Raw genomic sequence first — 21,767 nt, forward strand, 5'->3', positions numbered from 1 at the left:
TATAACACTTGAATCCTTTAAATTGCTAGCGATTCACACCTTCCAAAGTAGATTCAATTAAATTAAAGGCGGCATTTCACTTGATCCTGTTCAAAGATTCCATATATTATTTTATTTATTGATGTTTATCTTGCAAATATTGCAAACTTGAAATATTACATAACAAAATACTGGAGTATTAGATGTGAACCTTCTTGCTGCTATTATGTAATCTCAAGTGGTTGATTTGGATAAAGAAGACCATTGATAAAGAGGGGCGTGTGGGATGTATAAATACGCAGCCACATTCGGTAGAAAATGAGACGTTAAATGCGACGTCTCCTGTAGTCTTTGCACATAGAACTTTTTCAACAACTTGTTTGATGTATCTGAAGATGACATTTACTCGCAGTTCCAATAAAACTATATCTGTTTCTAATGTATGTGTAGGGATATATCGAATGTATCATAATTGAGTTATAAATTTTGAAAGTAACTGCAATCATATCTGCTACATGCAGTGCTGCACAAGTCAGTGTAGAATAGAAATGTATTTTAACCAAGCCTGATATTTTTTATACTAAGGCGATGTAGGTGATACGTCAGTGAGACAGCAAACCAACGACAAAGATAATCAAAGTCGGTCCCCAAATCAAAAGACAATAACCAAACAAAGATGAGAACTATAACAGCCAGGTCACATGTACTGAGGGTTATGTCCAAAGGGCACGCATTTCCAGCTTTTCATCCCGTAACGGGATTCCAGTCGTGTTCAGTAAAACCTGTAACGGCAGTAGAATGAAAAAAATCAAGTGAAAATATCAAATTGACGATAGTGAAAACTTAACAGAGTAAAGTAAAGTTTAGACAGTGAAACGTTCAACCAATTCCTGAAATGGTTATTTCAGTCGATCTTCGCATGGAAGTAAAATGAAATATAATACTTTCATGATCTTCGTAATCTACAGGAATATGTTTTTTTTTCTAGATAACACAACACTCCTGTGTATAAACTATTACTCAAGAATGGAAAGTTGACAATAGGAAAACTTAAACCTTTGTCATAGAACACATACAATGTATATATTCATCTATGAAACTAAAGGATTTACTTAATATTTTTTCTTTCTTTGCATTTTAAGAGGTTTTGTTATGATTTAAGAATAAATGGGACATTTCGGAACGCACACAGGGTACCTTTTGGAATAAAGTGTCCATTTCAAAATTTGATGTCCAAATATAAAATGTATTACTTTACTTAATGCCCTCGTTCACACGTACATTTAATTCGAATTGAATTCGAATCGAATGCGAATCGAATTCGCTAATCGCGTTCACACACTCTTCTTTTTTTAATTCGAATTGATTCGAATTGGCTAAATCGCATTATCCAATTCGCATTAGAAATGCGTTTTTGTTAATACGAATTAAAAGTTAACGTCGTTCGGACAGTAAAGCGAATTTAACGCGCATTGCAATTCGAATTAGAATTTACGTTTGGACGTAAAACGTTTCGAATGCGAATTAAACTAATTCGAATTAGTTAATGCGAATCGAATTCGAATTACGTGTGAACGCAGCATAAGAATATTCAAAACGTTCTTTTATAAGCAAAATTATCTATTAATACATTACCAATTTTTAATTCATTCTAAAGAAATATAAAATTTTCATAACAAAACAATCCGGGTGCGGGATTTTCTCGCTGTGTTGCAATTGAAGACCCATTGGTGGCCTTCGGCTGTTTTCTGCTCTTTGGTCGGGTTGTTGTCTCTTTGACACATTCCCTATTTCCATTCTCAATTTTATAATATTATTGACAAAAAATAGCTAGGAAAACATTTTATTTCACATGTTCCAGAATTATAATACAATTATATCATTCTATACACAGTTTCAATTATTATCACAGAATTGCTTTAAATAACATTATATTGAATAAATTAACAAAATATCCATATGTACGCATGCGTTGTAATAACAGTCCAGCAGGCAGAGTAGAAACTGTTGACACTGTCTTGTTAAAGGTTTTTGGTCATGAATACCTGAAAATAAAATAAATCATTTACTATATATTTTAGGTATATATCTTTGTATATATTCCTTATACTGATAGGTGAGTAATTATAAAATATTTATTTGAAATTTGAGGCTCCAGAAAGAACTACCGAATCAGTAATATGGAAAAATGTGATTGAAACTGAAAAGTGTAAAATATGCATGAACAAGAACTGTTATAACAGAAGATATTGAAACTGCTGATTTTCTGTTTTTTAAGGCACGAAAATTTATATAATCTTATGTTCAACTTATAACACATCATTAAATATTTGAATTTGCAAGAAGATTTGGAATATCAACTTGTACGTTATGTATGGTTATGTCATATTTTCGTACACTGTATGTTATTTTTTTTTTCTAATTTAAATTGTTGTGCCTTAGGCTTTCTCGAAATCATGAATTCCCTAAGACACCCAAATACATATATATGGTTTAATTATCTTCAAACGGCACGTAAAATTAGTTTTACCCGTAAGTGTAAATTATTGTAAAATGAGCTGTAAAATGCGTTCTGTCGCAATACATTTAGATTTTTTTAAATAGTCAATGTGTGTATACAAACCTTTTTTCAATTAAAAGTAGACAGATCATCGTTCCCCCTAGTGGACTTAGGTCAGCAGCTCTACTGTGCTTGTACCGGTCTGTTATCTTGACCATTTCCTCCTTTCGTCCCTGAGATAATTATATCTATACATATTGGTCAAGTCAAGCGTAAGTACAAGAGACTAGGAATAAAAACATTATTTTCAATGACGTCTGCTTTTGTGGTGTACTTATCGTTTCAAACTCCTTCACGTTATTGCTCTTCGTCTCTGGCTGTTACGGTTGAATGATTATAAAGTCCTTGTGACATTAAGTGCATCGCTAGAAGGTTATTTTCACCAGATGATTTCTTGATTTTCGCGCGTTTATTCTGGAACCAAATCTTTATCTGTCCGTCTGAAAGTTTCAATTCAAGTGCTAGGCTTTGTCGTCTGTCTTCTGTCAGATATCGATTGGCTTCGAATTCCTTTTTGAGACGTGACAGTTGTTCGCTTGTAAAAGCTGTTCTTGGTCTCTTTTCGTCTACTTTCTTACACTTCTTCATTTTTCTTGACCTTGGTCCTACAATCAAAATATCATATACAATTTTTTACCATGTTTTTAACATAGGGAACTTTTTTTTAAATTAACTTTTCAACCATTTTTATTTATTAAGTGTTTCTGATGTTGAAACAAACAGACATTATCATTTTACAGCAAAATCATAACAGTATTTGGTTTGCGCGACGAAGTTAAATTATTAGAGGACAAACTAACATGTGATAAGTATATATTAAAAGTTGTTTAGAAGATCGATTCATTTCAGCTGAATGACCATTTGTAGCCTTTGGCGCCCCTAATTCCCGTTGTGTGTTAATTTTGACACTACTATCCCCTACCCGCTATTGTAACCGATGATCATCCTAAAATTAACTGTAATTTATTTGTACAAGAGTTAATGGACCTATACAGGAGCAAATAGTTGGGTTTATAATGGTGTTTAAATTGACACTTTTGGTCTGAAACTATTGTGCATTGATAGGATAGGAAGAAAGACAAATCCCTTGGGTCATTAGTCGGACCATATTTTCATTATCTGTCATTATTAACGTGTCACGACTTATGTCATTCCATGCGTCGTTAAAGTACTTATCTATGCGATTATTCAAATTCAGAAATTTGTTTTAATCTTGCGGTTAAAGTTTTAATTTTAAAATTTGAGAAATGAGTACAAAATATCTGATATACACGGTCATTATGTTTTACTTTTGAATTTAAAAAAAAGGTGTTTTTGTGAAAGTAAAATAAGGAGCACAGTTGATTTCTTTCTTCTTTTTCAACAAAAATATTAATATGTGTATAAAATTTCACAAAGGTATTTAAATAGAAAAATATTGTAACGCTTGAAAAGGAGACCCGTTTTTGTCTGCATTTATATTGATATCATATTTAAAATATATAATGAATTCGAAGCAATTAAACTTCACTTGCTGTGCAGCATGGTAAAACTAATGTAGCTTTAATTAGACAATTTGTCAGTATACTGTTTCAATTGTCTGTAATTTATATTTCGATGTGTTCCGAATGGATGTGACACCTGATCGTTTCCAGATATGACACCACGTGTTTTGAATCGACATCTATCGAATGTTAAATGGGCCGTAAAATCTACCCCAAATCGAATTGTTTTTATATTTTTATTCAATGTTATGGTCGTATTATTGACTTTAGTGTGAAGTTAATTTCAAATATTGTCGTAAATTATTGACTTCAAATTCAAATTAGATTGTTTCTCATGAAAAATTTATTGCATTTTAATTTTTGAAATGTTTTGAAATTTATAACAGAGACATATAATTGTATTATATATCTCTGGTTATAACGACTTTGTTTATTTTATGCACAATGGAAGAAAGACTACAGTCTTTTTTTCATTTTCTTTTCCTCTTTTTATATTTACAGTTATGTAATTCATCGAAGCATTTATGTAGACATTAATGTTTCAAATCTACATTTTATCAATTCAGATGCATCTTATATTTTCAGGACAATAATACATTGACTGCACATGTTCAAAGTCGAGAATAAAGTGCTTTATTTAGATGAGAAATGTGCGACATAATTTTGACAAAGAAATAAACACTTCTACATTTTTACATAGTTAGTGCATGGTATAGAGAAAACTCCTTTTATCGAAAAAATAAAATTACCTTATTCTATTTATATACTATCTATCAAAATTTCTTTATTTATATAGAATGAAATATTGAATTTCCTATATGCTTAAATTATGACTCTTGTGTGCAACTTAAAATTTTCATAAAAAAGAACAAATAAATTCTAACAAGAGCAGTTATCTCATTGTTATGAAATGTCTTTATTCCAATGCATAATTCTAAAATAGTTTTTTTTTTTTAATTGATCCAAACGGTTTGATCAGTTTATGCAATAAAACATGGAATATAAATACAATTGTTTCTCCTAGCTTTTAGTTATGGTGTGTTATTATTAAAAGTTACTTGTCGTTGTAGAACAGTTATATGCTAAATTTTATATTTTTGGTTAATAAAGCAATTATCATATTAAAACTATTTTCAGGCAAAAACTGAATAAAAGAGTATTCCTAGGATATGCACAAATTGATATGGAAATTTGTAGCAGTTTGAAATCATACTCATGTGAATGCTTCACAAGAATACTTGCATTCATTGTTATTCTTTCTTAATATTTATATATCATTTTTTTCAATAATCACTAAAAATATGAAAGAAAACAAACTTAACACTTAATTTCTTTTTTCTGAACTTGAAGGAACATTTTAACATATATTAAAGTTAAAAGGAAATTAAAAATAGGAAAACTTACCAGATGATGGTCTATCTGAGTATCGAGTACAATAAACCCAAGCAGGAAACAACATCGATCTTGACTCAGACCCTGGTGATACGGCTGGACTGGAACTCGACGAAGATCCAGACGACTTGTATGATTTTTCAGAACCATTCGGACTAGGAACAGGCACAGGATTGTTCTGTCTTGTAATTTCTACAAAAGCTGATTTTCTTTCACTTTGTTTAGGCTTCACTCCAAAACTTGGTCTAAGTATAGCGTCAATTGAAAAGTTTGTGAAAGTTAGTTCCTGGTTTTCATTTGGAGACTCTCTGGAACTTTCATCTGTTTCCATAATGTCAATCGGTTCGTCCTCAGCGTCACTTATGACTTCTTTTTTAATTTTAACACACTCGATATTATCCATCCTATGAATTGTTTGTATAAAGTTACAAAGTTTTCTGGTTAAAAGTCAACAAATAAATAGATAAAGATTTTACTATCATGTTCTTCTTATTTCTTCATCTCAAAGATGGGCGGAGCTTTCAACTGTGAAATCGTTCTATAGTTAACCAATCTAATAATTCTGTTCGCTGTTGTAGGCGGAGCTTATTGTTGTTCATTTTACAGATAGCGATCGCGATGATTGATGATATTTACAATAATGTGTGAAAATAAACTAATGTCATATTAATCACACTATTTTCAATAATCATAATCATTATTGTTCAACTTATTGGCATCCTTAGATTATTAAGGCAATACATTTCGTGATATTATTTAATTCGAATCGATTTCGGATCAAGAAATAGCATAAATCATATTAGATGACAATTGTTCTTGCGGAGATGTTATTCAATTTTATAGTTGAAACTTAATTAGGTATAAAGATAATCACCCTAAAATAATTTTGATGTTCCTTTTTAGATTTTGGGTCAATGGAAGGCCTTTAGTTTCAAATTTCTAGAAGTATTTGTTTATGCTACGTTTTCTATGCTAAGGCAAATTAAGTCATTGAGACAAAACAGAAATTATCGTCCGTCATTTTACAATATTGTTTAGTAAAAATTATATTAATTTCTCCTCAATTTACAGAATACATTAAACAACATTAATCACTTCATGCTGAAAAACAGTTCAACAATAAAAAAAAGTATATAAAAAGTTAAATCAAAAGTTATTTAGCATAATAGGAAAATAAAAGTACACACGAACTAAAAATACTGATAACAATTTTGATAATCTATACCAGAGACATATATACATGTATGCCTCTGTCTGTACGAAGCTTAGTTTTTAAACTAGTCCCATGGTTTTATCACTATAAAACGTCTATGCATATACAAATCCTTAGTTTATGGAAGTTTGATTTTAGAAACAAAAATTGCTGTTTTTTAAACATATTTTAATATTGTTAATGAATTAAAAGTCTATCGCGTAGAGTATGTTAATTATATTTTAATTCTAAATTAACAGTCTGACGACTTTATGACGCGTTAAAGTATTTTAAAATACCTAATTAATATGACAAATAACGGAATCTTCCCGTGGGGAAATGATAAGAATCCGGCAACTTAAAAACCCGTGAAATGTACACACGATAAAAATGAAGTGTTACTTGTAAATCGCCAGAATCTTAATGTTTAAATTAAAATTAACAAGCTCCTAAGGCTTACAAACAACAGACAGCAATGATTAGAAATAAGATAGGATGTTGCTTAACGTTCACGCAATTGCCATAACAGTAATAAAATATTAAAGGTGAATGATTTACGGTTGGGAAGTTAAATCATTGACACTTAATTCCTAAGAATCGCCATGATATTTTGTATGTAAAAATGTATTTGGTGTTTGTTTAGAATTAACATTAACTAATTTTATGCGTACGAAACGAAACGCCTTTGGACAATGGTAATTTTGACCTTAGAAAATAATGCTGATTTAATTTTTTTTAACAAAGTTCAAAATATATTACTTCATCAAACAAACAAACAACATTAATCATAATCTATCCAATGAAAACACCATAGTATATTTAAAGATGGCTGGATGATACGATGGTGTTTCGATCCATTAATTTGGGAGATTTTGTTATTGTTCGATGAAGCTGTATATTTTGCACATAAAATCTATAAAGCATACATAGTCTTTTAAGTATTGCATAGTCCAAAGTCCTTCTTTCTTAAACAAAAAAATAGATACTTTACAATTAATTTCTCAAAGGGAGAAATAAATTCTTTATAATTCTGGAAAACGGTAAAGATCAGAGCAGTCGTATTATTATTATAAAATATTTTTGAAAGCAATCGGAAGTGCTTGCAAACTGCATATTACTTAATTTTTCATGATTAATTTGAGAAACCCGTCAAAACCATTAATTAACCGGTAACTACACGTATTGGTGTTAAACAGTGTGAAATAACATGCCGACCCATCGGCACTTTGATCAACATCTCATCAGACGATCCCGATACCATATTATTAATGTGTAGTTGCGTGACAGTCATTTGTACTAATTTGTAATTGCTGTATTTTTTGCTCCTGGATATCAAAAATGCATTTGATAATGTCGGTTGAAAATATCATTTTACGCAATAATGAGTAAATTATGTTGTGTGTTTAATATTTTGCGGGGTCTTAGAATAACAGTTTGCATATTGATGTTTTGCAGAGATCTAGATGCTTTGTAGTATGACACTGCCTTCTGTAATTAACAGAAGGCTGTATGTAAAAAGACAAACTTACTATGCGAAGTTCTAAATGTTTTTTTTGCTATTAATTATACTGTAGTGCAACGGCATTATTTTTGATACATTCTTCTTCGTTATAATTTCATGAAATTGTAAAATCAATACAATTAATATGAAAATTATTGTGTTTTCATCTTTTTTATTTTTTTCATTCTTTCATATAGAATATTTAAATTTTAATTTCTTACTTAAATTATCTATTAAATATTAATTCACACCTTGTTGACATATTACATATTTGTGTTTACATATTTTGAAGATTAAATCTGTCAGTGACACGTGAAAGAGATGGAATACTTCTTTTACAGATATAAAACAATTACTTCCTAATACAGTGAAGCAATATTGATAATATTTTTTTAATATTATCATTCAATTTATAAGTATTAGTGGTAGTATATTAATAGAAATTTTGATATTATTTTCATAACTCATTATTAACATCAAGCGATTAACATCAATCATGAAATAATTTTCAATATCTGATGGAAAAAAATGTTTTCTATATATGAAAAAAAGTAATTGAGAACAAACGAACAATTTCTATAAAAAAAAAATTACCACAAAAGTCAACCATTTCTTTTAGAAACAAAATAAGAGAACCAGATAAACAGTTAATATCAAGACAAAACAAAACAAAAAAGAGAAAAAAGTCAACCAATTTGTTTTTAGAAACAAAATAGGCCAACAGCTAATATCAATAACAAAATTAGATAATCATTTCAACCGGTTTTTTTTTCATCATAGAATATTAGAGAAACAGTCAACCATTTCTGGCAAACGAAAAATTAGAAAACCAATTAAACCGTTTCTAAAAAAAAAATAAAAAATTAGAGAACCAAACAGTCTGTATCAAAAACAAAATTAGAGCACCAAGTCAAATTTGGGGAACCAAAAGTCGGCCATTTCTTTCAGAAATAAAAACTGTAGAAGTCCACGTCATCTTTCGTTTTGTTTTCTCAGTGGTGTGTGTGTGTTTTAATCCTTACATGATGCATATACTAGTAGTTAATATCAATAAGCCAATCACTTTTAACTCGTTTGAGCAGTCGATATATACAGGATCTGTTGCTAAATATATTGACAGTTGAAATAATATAGAGAAATACATTTTTAAAATGCACATACTTGCTTCAAATTAATTTAGGTATCTTGCTTAAAATATTTTGGGATGATGATAAAAACAGTCATGATCTTTTTGATCTATATAAAATGACATGTCTACAGTTTTTCGTATTGTGCTAATTTATTTTTATATATGCCGAAAACCTGCTTGCTTATTTATATATAGGTGACAGTTGAAATAATATAGAGAAATACATTTTTAAAATGCACATACTTGCTTCAAATTAATTTAGGTATCTTGCTTAAAATATTTTGGGATGATGATAAAAACAGTCATGATCTTTTTGATCTATATAAAATGACATGTCTACAGTTTTTCGTATTGTGTGCTAATTTATTTTTATATATGCCGAAAACCTGCTTGCTTATTTATATATAGGTGACAGTTGAAATAATATAGAGAAATACATTTTTAAAATGCACATACTTGCTTCAAATTAATTTAGGTATCTTGCTTAAAATATTTTTGGGATGATGATAAAAACAGTCATGATCTTTTTGATCTATATAAAATGACATGTCTACAGTTTTTCGTATTGTGCTAATTTATTTTTATATATGCCGAAAACCTGCTTGCTTATTTATATATAGGTGTGTTCTCTTTACATATATACTTACCATACTAGTACTCCTTGTTTTGCAAATACGTACACCGTCAATTGTAATGTGCGAAAAACAAATTCATTGAAATATATAGTTCTTATATATCATGAGTTAGATTTTCAAAAAAGTTTAGCTGTTTTGACGATGACCTTTAATGTATAACTTTTTCTTCAGAGGAATAGAGGAATAGGATAATATCTTTTCACCCGTTTCAGAGTTTTCGTTATGATCAGTTACACACTATAAACTGACAGTTCCAAAAAAATGTAAAAACAAAAATAATGAACTCCAAGATATATATTTAAAAAAAGGGAAAGTCCATTAAAACCGACCAAGATATGGAAGTATTATATTGACACTATAATACTTCCATGAACAGACATACTTAACGCTTGACTATATCACTATATCAACCGACGTAGAGAACAACGGGAACGCAAATTTCATATATTCCTGAATTGGTACAGGCTTTTTCCAAACCTTCCTCTTGTATTCCATGCATGTCCCGAAAATAATTTTTAAGTGCAAATAGTTTCATCAAATTATTAAAGTTACCATGTTACTTTATATATATTTTAGGATAATGATTAAAATTGTTATATTCTTTCTAATTATACCAAAATGATATACAATGTATTAAGTTTGATTATATATAGTGCTTATTCTCATTTCTTCCCAATCTTACAAAAAACCTGATTGCATGCATTCCTTGGGAAATTGTTGTTAGTGCATTACATAGTCCAACATTGCTCTGACGGACCACGGCCTGTTGTTAGGCTGCTTGGGTCCGTGACTGGCTATGACATAACGTATTCTAAATACTTAAAAGTTTTATTTTACCTTTCAGCATTCCTTATTTTGCAATTTTAGTCTAGTGCACATATACAACCTCAAAACAAAATTTTCATTGGTGCTAATTGCATATAAATAAGGAAGAGATTCAAAAGGGCAGTTTAGACAAAGACCTCAAAATGAATAATTCTTACCTCGGAGGTAAATTTATTCGAATGGTCTAACGGTCTTTTACTTTCTAAACTGATCGTTGCAGTAATGGCGAGACATAAAGTTTGAAATGCTCGTATTTGGCAAAAGATTAAATACCTATATACTTAACTTGTATTCACGGTAGATCCTATTCTTTCATACTCTTTCTGTTTATGAACTATTGTTAAATCTTGTTCATTTGTTGGTATAGTCATCGAAGTATTATATTGTCAATATAATACTTCCATGGTATACGGGGGATACTTCCATGATATAGTGGATCGGCAACTACAAGATATTTATGTTCTAGTACCTTTGTTCAAAAGTATATAAAAAAAACGAATGGTATGATACTCATGCGCACACAACGTGTTTCTTGAATAATCTTCATTAAGTATGCACCTGTGACCATTAGAGATTTAAAACAACGAAATAGTCTTAAAAATACAGCAAACAACCGTTGCACGAGTTACACCCTTAGGTCGATTACAAAATTTCAGGAACAGATAAAGTATATGATATTTATCAGTAGAATCATGCAATTACAGAAGCACTGGCTACTGTTCGAATGGTACGTTAAAAACCTTAAATACCATGTCCATGCTTGTGAGAGAATTATCATGATTGTTCAAATTGGTCTGCTTTTTATATTTGTTTGTGCCTGTATATAACTAAGAGAACCACAAAAGTCGAAGCTAGGAATCATTTGAAATTATTATATAGGGCGTTCCTCTCTTTGATACAATGGTTATGCTCTGGGAGTTAATCTGGTATTTTATTTGGCCTTATTAATTTTTTTATTCGAGCGTCACTGATGAGTCTTTTGTAGAGGAAACGCGCGTCTGGCTTTCAAAATTTTAATCCTGGTATCTCTGATGAGTTTATTTTCAACCACTAGGTCGATGCCACTGCTGTGGAGGTTTACTCCTCGAGGGTATTACCAGCCCAGTAGTCCGCACTTCTGTGTTGAAATAAAGTATCATTGGTATGGTCATAATTACAAACTAAAAGTTTACAAAACTTTGAATTTTTCGAAAAACTGAAGATTTTCTACCTATAGCATACCTTAGCTGTGTTTGGCGAAACCTTTCGGAAATATGAGTCCTCAATATTTTTCAACTTCGTACTTTATTTGGCCTTATTAACTTTTTTGATTCTATTACAAAATTTTAATCCTGGTATCCATGATGAGTTTAATTTTGTCTCGTTGACATCAATGTACATTTTACTCTCCCCTCTACTTTATATAGATTTGGATAGCTGATATGCACTTTGTCCTTTATTTTAGGTTTCAATCTTGTTAATCTTATATCTTATTATTTATAGAAAAAAAATTACACCGCAATTAAAAACAAGAAAATCGAAAAATTCTCTTACATTCTGCATAAGTTCATAAAAATTGGCGAACAAAATGTATCAGTTTAGAATCATTCAAATACCAAAGCACTGGACATTGCGTGAAAGGTACATTAAAACCATGTCCTCTTGAAAGAACTTTTGCAGCAGGAAAACCAAAATTGCAATATGGAAATCTGAAAGACAATGTCATAAAGTATAGGCAGCGGATCACTCAAGGTCGGCAAATTTGTTTAGATTCTTGGACCTGAAAATAGTAAGATGCAATTTCTCATGATTACGAATTTCAATGGAAAATATAAGTACGTTCAAAAGTATATTATAGATATTGAAAACGTCTCAGACACACGAACAATGTATGGGGTTGGTTTATGTAGCTTATATTTAAGGATACTGGCAATTATCTAACTTTCCAAAAGTAAATTTCACAAAAATAGCAACCCCCTTTTACTCGTGGTACACTGTCAAGTGTGCAATTCTTATTTCGACACCCTTTAATAAAGTAATTGATATTGCCATGAAATATCTTTTTTATATTTATTTCCTACTTCATCTCCAGAATGGTATTTCTGCTTGAGTAATTTTGTCATGGATATTTTAATATTGTGCAGGCCAATAATTCTCATAATTTGTCATACCATTTTGTTGCTATGTAGAAATTGAACCGATGATGTACACTTTGTTAACAATAATATTAGTAATAGATCTAATCTTACTGTAAGAGGACAATCTAAAGACAAAATGTCAAAAAACACAGTTGATATGAAGAAAAAATAATTGAATAATGGATGCAAAATTCAAAACGAGTTTTTACAAGATTATTAGAGTAAAACAATAACTTCTTATAATCTGCACGTGTCGATAAAAATCACATAAATCTTCTTTTTAGCACCAAGAGCTTAATAATTTGTGATATTAAATTTTAAATTTTAAAATTATAATATCTGTTACATGATATTGCAAATCCATTGAGTTAATTTCACTAATGTTTTCATTGTAAAGTGTGGAGCATCATATGGTCCATGAGAGGCGATGGCAATATTATTCAGATTAATTGCATATTTAGTCATAATCTTAATAAATTTATTGCATTTGCATATATTAATTTTCCTTAATACGACTTTTGATATTAAAATATTTGAAAGGCTTATTTTTAAAAAATGCCTAACATCTGAATTTTATACGCAAAAAAATGAAATTTATCTTTTACAATGTGTTTTTAATTCCCTATATCCTATATCAGCCTTTTGTAGAAAAAAAAAATGATTTGCAATTATGATTTATCCTCATAAAGTCGTTTCATTCAAAAATAAAAATGCATTACTTTCATATGACAAACATAATATGACTTTCTCTTTTTTAATGAATTGAGCCATTTCAAAATATGCAGGAATTAGTTGGGGTTCGTAAAGTATTCTATGTAATGTTTTGATATGTATTGTTTGTTTTAATGTCTTTATTTTTATTTTCTAATATCAATTATTTATTTATTCTGTATATTTTTGTAAGATATATATACCAAAATAGCGACCCTTTTATTCTACCTTGATTCGAGCGCCACTGATGTGTCTTATGACGACGAAACGCGCGACTGACGTACAAAAATATAAGCCTGGTATCTTTAATGAATTTACTTAATCTTCACTGATCTTGGGCTTTTTTGCTTAGGCTAATTTTGGTTGAAGATGATAGACACGCTGAATGTTTTTGTCTTATTACATTGTTGGTGTTAAGTACCTTGATGAAAACTATTCCAGAAGAAAGTATCGTGCCATTTCATTCAACTCCAAGTAATATCTAACATATTGCACCCCTCCCCTTTCCTTTCCTGTCGTAAAACCAATTTGGTTAAAATGCGAAAAAATATATTGAAGTTAAGATTTCTTTTGAGAAAGCGGATTTAGTTGCTTTCAAATCATGTGATTGTAAATATATAGTGGAAAGGTTTTGTAATTTGCAAATGAAATGTTTATACGTTTGTATATCAGATGTTCTCAGATGTGATTGTCGTTGTCTCTACAAATAACCTCGACGAAACACGGTATATTCATGATTTAAATGAACACTAATGACAGTTTACACTGTAACAAGAGGCAGACACATAATATAAATGTTCAGTTTATACATTATGTAATTGAACAAAAACTAAGGTTTAGTACAACTACTCTCAAAAATAGTTTGGTTTAGACGGTGGGTGCCGTTCCGTTTAGGCTTATTTTGATTTTGTTGCTCCGGGTATGTCTCCAAAGTTTTTATATATTTGGCTTAGTCACAAACAATTGGTTAGCAGATGAAGGTGTTCAAGAAACCCGCATCATTTTCTAGAATCGTTTTCATATCAGAAGTTTATATTTCAAAACTCTACTAGCTGCTCGAGTGTAAAAGCTGAATGTGTAATAGATCTTCCTTCGATTAAACGATGTATGGGTGTCTTTTTCTATAAAATGCGGGTCTATAATTTTATTGGGTGTTCTTATGTAATGTTATATTCAAACAGTTAAATTTTTACAATGTTATCTTGAAATGCAAATTATACGATCATAATAAGAGAGAACATTTAGTTAAAAAAAAAGTAAAAATGAAATGTGAAGACAAAAAAAAATAAAAATACCAAAAATATGAATTTGATTATGCATTTGATTATTCATAACAAAACATTATAACTATATCTATTTTTCCCTTTGTTGCCAAAAGCAAAATTTATTACAATGCTCTGTTTTTATCCTGATAGAAAGACATGTTTTCAATCTGTGTCAAATCAATATTTGGACAGGTTGTTTTTATAAATTTGAATTAAAATGTTAAAACAAATTCCGTCTTTGCCAAACACTTTTTTGACATTTGTTTATTCTATTGAATAAACATATATATTACATGACGACTTAATTGATTCATATCTTATAAGGAAATAATCCGATTCTTATAAGGAAACATTCAGATTCTTATAGGGAAACATTCCGATTCTTATAAGGAAATAATCCGATTACCCTATAACATTTTTTTCCCTCGAAAACAAAGCAACTTTTAAATGAATATTTTATGTATATTTTTTTTTTATTGTGCAGGTTTTGTTGTTAAAATGATCTATTCTTTTCTTTTTCTTTTTTGTTTTTTTGCTTTTATCTTACAAATTTGCCTACCAGTATAAATATGTTTGTTTGTTTTTACAGGCAATTGCCTATCAATTTTTTTATTCTAACTGTTTTTAGGCAATGGCCTTTCTTTTTTTTTTTTTGTTATGTTTTAGTGTAGTTCCCATAATAGAGATTTTGAGGCCATCACATTATGGTCAACGACTGACGATCGTATATACTACTTAATTGTACTTCATTCAAAAATGGAAAGAGATTCTTTGGTAATAAAAATAATGCTTTATATTTGGCGCTTCCGGGGCGCGGAAAAACTTCCACAGTTTGATAGAATAAGCAAATTACATAGAGGTAAAGGGGGTTCAAATGGAAATCTTTTCCGGAGTGCATTTCTGATCAACCTTCATCAAGAATGCACAAAGCCAAAACTTTAAAAACCAATTGTACTAGTATTATATATAGAAGGTCAGATGATGTTGTAATATAAACGCAATAACTTGTCTAAGGAAAGCGGAAACATAAAGATTAAATATGGAAACTTGAACACTTTTAAAGGAGCTGCATAGCACAAAAAACGTAGCTACAAAGAATAAAATCATATATTAAAGTATGTTCATATGTGGAATGCAAGAAAAACAAGAAAACATTTACTGCTATTAGTCAAGTAATATTCAAAAATGATCATTAATAGTGTCATTCTAATTTTTTTTTTATCTTCTTTTATTTTCTTTTAATCTACATTGACTTTTCGTTTGACAACATCCTTGGGAAATTCTGATAAAAATACCCAGGAAAGGATAATACATGTATTTCTAATAAATTTGTCATGTTTAAAGCAATTCCAAAATTAGGATTGTATCTGGTTTTAAAAATCGGGACAGGGTTGGAAGCACATATATTATTAAAATGTTGTCTTGTTTCAAAAAGACAGTGTAAGAGTCTATGCAGTTATTAAATCCAAATCAAGTAAAGATTTTCGGATTGTTTCCGGAATGGATAAGCATAAAAACATCGTGTCAGACAAATTAAAACTCCCCACAAAAACTCTAATTGTTGTGAATACATGTATATGTATTAATTTACCACTTTTGTACAAAAAAATCGCCCAAAAACTATATCTTTGGCAATATTAGGGATGGTGCCAGCTTTGAAGCATGATAGCAATTGAAAAACGACAAATCATATTTTTTTTAAATACCTTCGTCTGATACAGTCGAACCAAGGACTTGAGACGCCAAATACAAATATGAAAGAATTGCAGCAAGAATTTTGACATGGTTTCATAATTTTATGAAGAAAAAAATGCAATAAAAAGTATTATTTTAGTTATGAGATGAACAAAAAGACAGAATCAAAATCCGATTAACGACAATTACGACTCCAATGTCTAGTTTGATAACATAAAATTCTGTAGCGCGTATCTATTAGTTATTTTTTTTCATTTATTCATTCTTAATAAAGATATTGATATGACATATTTACATAAAAATTCTATACATTTAATTAGAAAATATTATAACCACCGAATAATTAAAATGTTATCTGATACCAATAAAACAATGCGTCATACAGTCGGAACCCCTGAAACAACGGAAATGTTCGAATTTATCGGACCTAATCGTTGCTACAGGGATAAAGATATTGACAACATTCAATTTTTGCAGATTATGAAATACTGACCACTTTATTTTGTACTGATAAAAGGATACACAGACTATGAGTAATTGAAGAGTCACCTTAAAACAATGTTATTATTTATATAATAATTTTACAGCATAAAGAAATTGGTTTCAATGTTTTATTCATCTAAATGTTTGTGTTATTTGCAGAAGATACAAAATAGAAATCTGATGCAAATCCATTATTCAGAAAGAAAACTCATCACTAGTAAATATCTGGGAAACATTTTTCATCAAGCTTTACTAACACTCTGCAAAGAATTTCAAATACATAAACACCCAAAACTGAAGCCAACAACAGTATGGTAAACACCCTTATAGAAATCTGAAACCCAAGCAAATGTATCATATTCCCAATATCTGAAAGTTAAAATATTTCACGTTCTTATATATATTCATCTTTCGTTAGAAGTAAATCCATAATGCTTCCGTTAATATTCAGATGGGTTATTAATAGATATAGATGTAGTTGAACCTAATTCCTATTGCAAAAATTTGTTAAAATGAATTTCGATCAAACTGATTCCTTTAAATCGTCAAAATGTCCATTTTCCTTTATTTCTTTCTTCTGAAAATGCTTATAGGTACTAACTCCTTCGCAGGGTTGAGCTTAGATTGATTTAGCTTTTCTTTTTAGGTTCTTTTTGGTCATATGTATAGCTCATACCGTATCTGTACATCAATTTATTCAAATGTTTAGGTTTAAGCGTTTCTGATGAAGGTAAAAACAGCAAACAAACAAAAAACGCTTCAGACGCTCGAAATTTATAGTGTTACTTTCATTTAAAGGTAGTAAACACGATACAATATATATATATATATAAATGATGTATATGTATTGTTTTCCTATTTACAATCGGAATGGCGAGCAAAATTAAGACAACATTTTATATTCTTTGCGAAACATATTGTGATCTGTTGATATAATCTCGTATTTATGCAATGCTGTAGAGTTTTCTACCTCTAGCAAAGAATCTCGCTTAAACCGAAGGTAGGGGTCGCCTTGAACAAGCAGTGAGATTTTGGCTTTTACTCTGTGCTAAAGGCCTCATTGTCACTTTGATATGAAGAACAGAAATTAAAATCCTGTTCTTTCGCTTTGGACTTTGTTACGCGCTTGTCCTGTTTTCAATTTAATAAAAACTGAACTTTATTTAGATAACATCAAGATGAAATGAACAAAAAAAAACAATGTAAATTTAATTGGAAAAAAATCAATTGAGCAGAAATTTAGGTATTGGTGTTGAAAATTCTAAAGTAAACTTTGCCTGGAAGTTAAATTATGTAAAAACATTAAAGTGTCAGCCGGAAATCCTAACTAGAATTTTGATTATATCAACTATAATTAAGATTTTAAATAAGTTAAAACATTGTATTTTGGTCTTCTTAATGCTTTAATAGCACTATAACTGTCAACAAACTAATGTTACTATTCTTAAGGTAGATCTTATCAATAGGGACACGAGACAACGTTGACCATCCCTAGGGCATGTTGTTGTCTAACGGTCAGTGTACACAAACAGGAAGAGATGATGTAAATTTATATACTTATTGTAGTTTGTAAAGATGTTAACCTAAATAAGTTAAATAACCCTCGAAGTCAATATTGAAAGTTGTTAACCTGCCTCTTATATAAAGTTTCTAACACTAGATTTTTGAAGCTATATGGCTATGCTAAATTCTTTAGTTGCATGAACACTATAGACTATCAAATTGATGCTACAAGCTATGTTCTATTTGTCTTCATGTATGATTTTATAGAATGCTTTTCTCTTTGAATTTAAAAATGCAGAAATATATATATATATATATATATATAACTGAAAGGATTACATAAAAGCATTTAATTGTACACTGTTAAATACACCAGATGCGTATTTCAATAAACATATGAATAAAATGAGGTGTGGGATGAGGAGACAGCATCCTAACGTATAGATTCCGTACTAATCACACTATCTCTATTCTTAGTCACTCTTCTTCAATGTAAGATTGAACGATTGTCTCTTTGATTATATTTTTTTCAAAGAGAAAGATTTACAAAGCAGATAATCAAAAACATGCATTAGTTGAAGAAAAACAGACAATAAGTAAACGACGAAAAGACAAATTAGTCCACAAAACACGACACAGTAAAACTAGAGATTCTCAAACAACACAAACTCTTGAAACAAAAACCGGTAGTGAAATCCCGTGCTCTGGAATGACAAGCAGCTACTGCACAACTATTGGCACCCGTCATGTCGCTCATGGCAATTAAAATTAGGTGATAAGTTCCATTTGGTGATATTACAATCCCTAAAAAATGCTGTTGTCCAATAGTCAGTTTAAATTGACCACAACAGTTCAATAAATAATCGCGGTATGAGATTTTCACCAAAATTACGATTTTTACGAGAATCTGTTCTTTGAATACATGAATTTACTTCCACAAAATTCTAATGATATTTATCTTATTTTGGAATGCTTATGAAGATTACATTTTAATCTAATATTTATCTAAATATTGTTGTTGTATTTTTTCTCACGACGATATTGTTTAATAAAAAACATACTTGGTTTTGGAAATTGAATTGATATAATGAGATGAAAATTGTTATTTACCAGATAAATCAGTCTCTACCAATCAAGACAAAAGACATCAAAGAAAACGAAAACCCTTATACAAACTGAAAGCTACAGATTGCTAAAGATACATCACGGATTTCATGTTATACAGTTTGATTTGAAACATTTTACTATGATAAGGTTACTTTTAAAGTAAAATGATTAAAGGAGAACTGTAAATTAATTTGACGATTAAAAGATCGAGAAGAGTTTAACGATAACGAGATCTATGAAAAGAATTTGAGATACTGACACGAAATTAATATGCCGATGAAATAAGAAAGGGTGTTGCTTTTCTTGGGCAGCCATTTTGTGAGGAGAAAAACGTTATAACATAACATAGACATCTTTCAAAAAGATATATTTAGATTATATAAAATTTCATAATCGTAAATGTATATGCTTGTGCTAAGAACTCTTTCGTTCTAAAATATATATTTTGCACATTCTGAGAAATTAGACTTAGTTCATCATTCAGATAGTTTGGCGTACGAAATGAATAAAATATAAATAAGGAGATGTGGTATGATTAGTTTGGTTTCATAATAACTGTCCAACACCATTAATTGTGACGCAAACCACAAAGTAGTTTCGTAAGGACTTTTTCAAAAGGCGTCAAACCATAGCAAGATGATCAGTTTTATAATCTGCAACTTGATCTCATAAGTATTCATCTGAATAAAATATTTATTTTAAATTATTAAGAGGAAATTTTGACATTTGTATTGAAACATAAGAAAAGACTGTATTGTGAGACATTATTAAACATTTAAAATTATGTCAACATTTAACATAAGTTTGACAAATTTTGGTGTGAAGTACGAATATTGAATTATAACTATATATATATTCATTTTTTTTTTCTATTAATGAACAAGGGGCATTATTAACATTACTCATAATTTCCAGTCTAAATGGGACAGCTGTATATTCTTTATAATTCATTTCATACCGTTTTATACCATTTGCTTTTTTCTATAAAATTGTACGTCACAGTTTTTGTGACGTCAAATATGCTTGACCCGTCATTAATATCTTTGACCGGACTAATTACCGACGTCAAAATTTTGGAACCGACTATGAGTTTGATAAGCTTCGGACACATTTTGTAGTGTTATTTTCCTTTTTACAGCACAAGGTCAATAACGCTGCTGATGGACTATCGGTACCCGAGGATATCATCAGCTTAGTAGTGAATACTTCGGTACTGACATGATTTATAACAAACCTTTCTTAAATTGTTCGCTTATGAATTAAGAAATTATTAGGAAACTAAGGTTTCAACTCTTTCATGCAACGTTGACCTTAGATGGATTTGGTTATTATTTTTAGATTCCTTTCGGTTTCAGCTCTTTAACTGTTACGGTTCTGATACAGCCTTGGCTTTCAAATATTTCTCTTTGAACGTTCATAATGAAGGTAAATCAAGAAAAGCGCTTCGGACGCATGAAATTTATGAAGTATTGTTTTTATTTTTTTTTACCCGAAATTATCAAGTCCTCTTCTGGTTTGCTGGTAAAACAATAAAAAACTAACATTTTCGTCAGGAAAATCATATACATACAATCTGATAAATCTATTATCAGATTGTCGTCAGATTGATATTGTAAAATCTAAGCTGCTCGACACAATATGAAGCCTTGTTAAGCTTGTTCGTTGCGCTCATTCCACAGCTAGCAGCTTATTTTTTTTTTACAGTATCAGTATGTTTAGAACAAATGATAATGGGGACATATTTCAAAAAGCTATAAGTAAAAAAAATCGTTCAAGTTTTTTTACTTTCTGTAAAATATATCAAAAGATACGTGTACATGTACCAAGTGACAATAAAATTCATAAATCATAAAGAAGTACTGCCATCACCATGACAAACAAAATGATAACAAGACAAGTTTGGGCAATGACTGAACCCAAACAAGAATCGGAGAATGGAGAAAGGGGTTATAAGCAGTTTTTGTGCTACTGGTGACACCCGACGTGGTACTCATGATAAGACTGGATGAGTCCGCCAGGAGTACATCATTACCCACTTTGTTAGGCTTTACTCGGACACATGACCAGTAAAGATTTCTTTGAGGCCAATACAAAAACTATTTTTGTTCATATTCTCTTTCGTGGAGCTTTTGGGTTACTCCTTATTTGATAATAAGTATACGTGCTTTGTTTTTATTTTAAGAAAATGT

The 21,767-nt window shown here is 30.0% G+C and overlaps 1 protein-coding gene across 1 annotated transcript; it reads right to left on the reverse strand.

The window, feature by feature from the left end:
* Positions 1 to 1,816: 1,816 nt before the first annotated feature.
* On the reverse strand, positions 1,817 to 5,905 carry LOC127729929 (homeobox protein engrailed-1-B-like). Its single transcript, XM_052237911.1, has 3 exons — positions 5,428 to 5,905; positions 2,603 to 3,144; positions 1,817 to 2,024 (listed from the first exon to the last, which is right to left on the reverse strand). The coding sequence occupies exons 1-2, from the start codon at positions 5,816 to 5,818 to the stop codon at positions 2,837 to 2,839; spliced, it is 699 nt and encodes a 232-aa protein (XP_052093871.1). The 5' UTR covers positions 5,819 to 5,905; the 3' UTR covers positions 1,817 to 2,024; positions 2,603 to 2,836.
* Between the last annotated feature and the right edge of the window lie 15,862 nt (positions 5,906 to 21,767).

The sequence above is a fragment of the Mytilus californianus genome, unplaced genomic scaffold (assembly GCF_021869535.1).
Source record: "Mytilus californianus isolate M0D057914Y unplaced genomic scaffold, xbMytCali1.0.p SCAF_2, whole genome shotgun sequence".
NCBI classification, from domain to species: Eukaryota; Metazoa; Mollusca; class Bivalvia; order Mytilida; family Mytilidae; genus Mytilus; species Mytilus californianus.

Excerpts from the sequence above, each read along its gene's own strand:
- LOC127729929 (XM_052237911.1), bottom strand. The coding sequence starts at position 5,818 with ATGGATAATATCGAGTGTGTTAAAATTAAAAAAGAAGTCATAAGTGAC. Across the intron at positions 3,145-5,427 it reads CTCAGATAGACCATCATCTG|GACCAAGGTCAAGAAAAATG; the intron begins GTAAGTTTTCCT and ends TTTTGATTGTAG.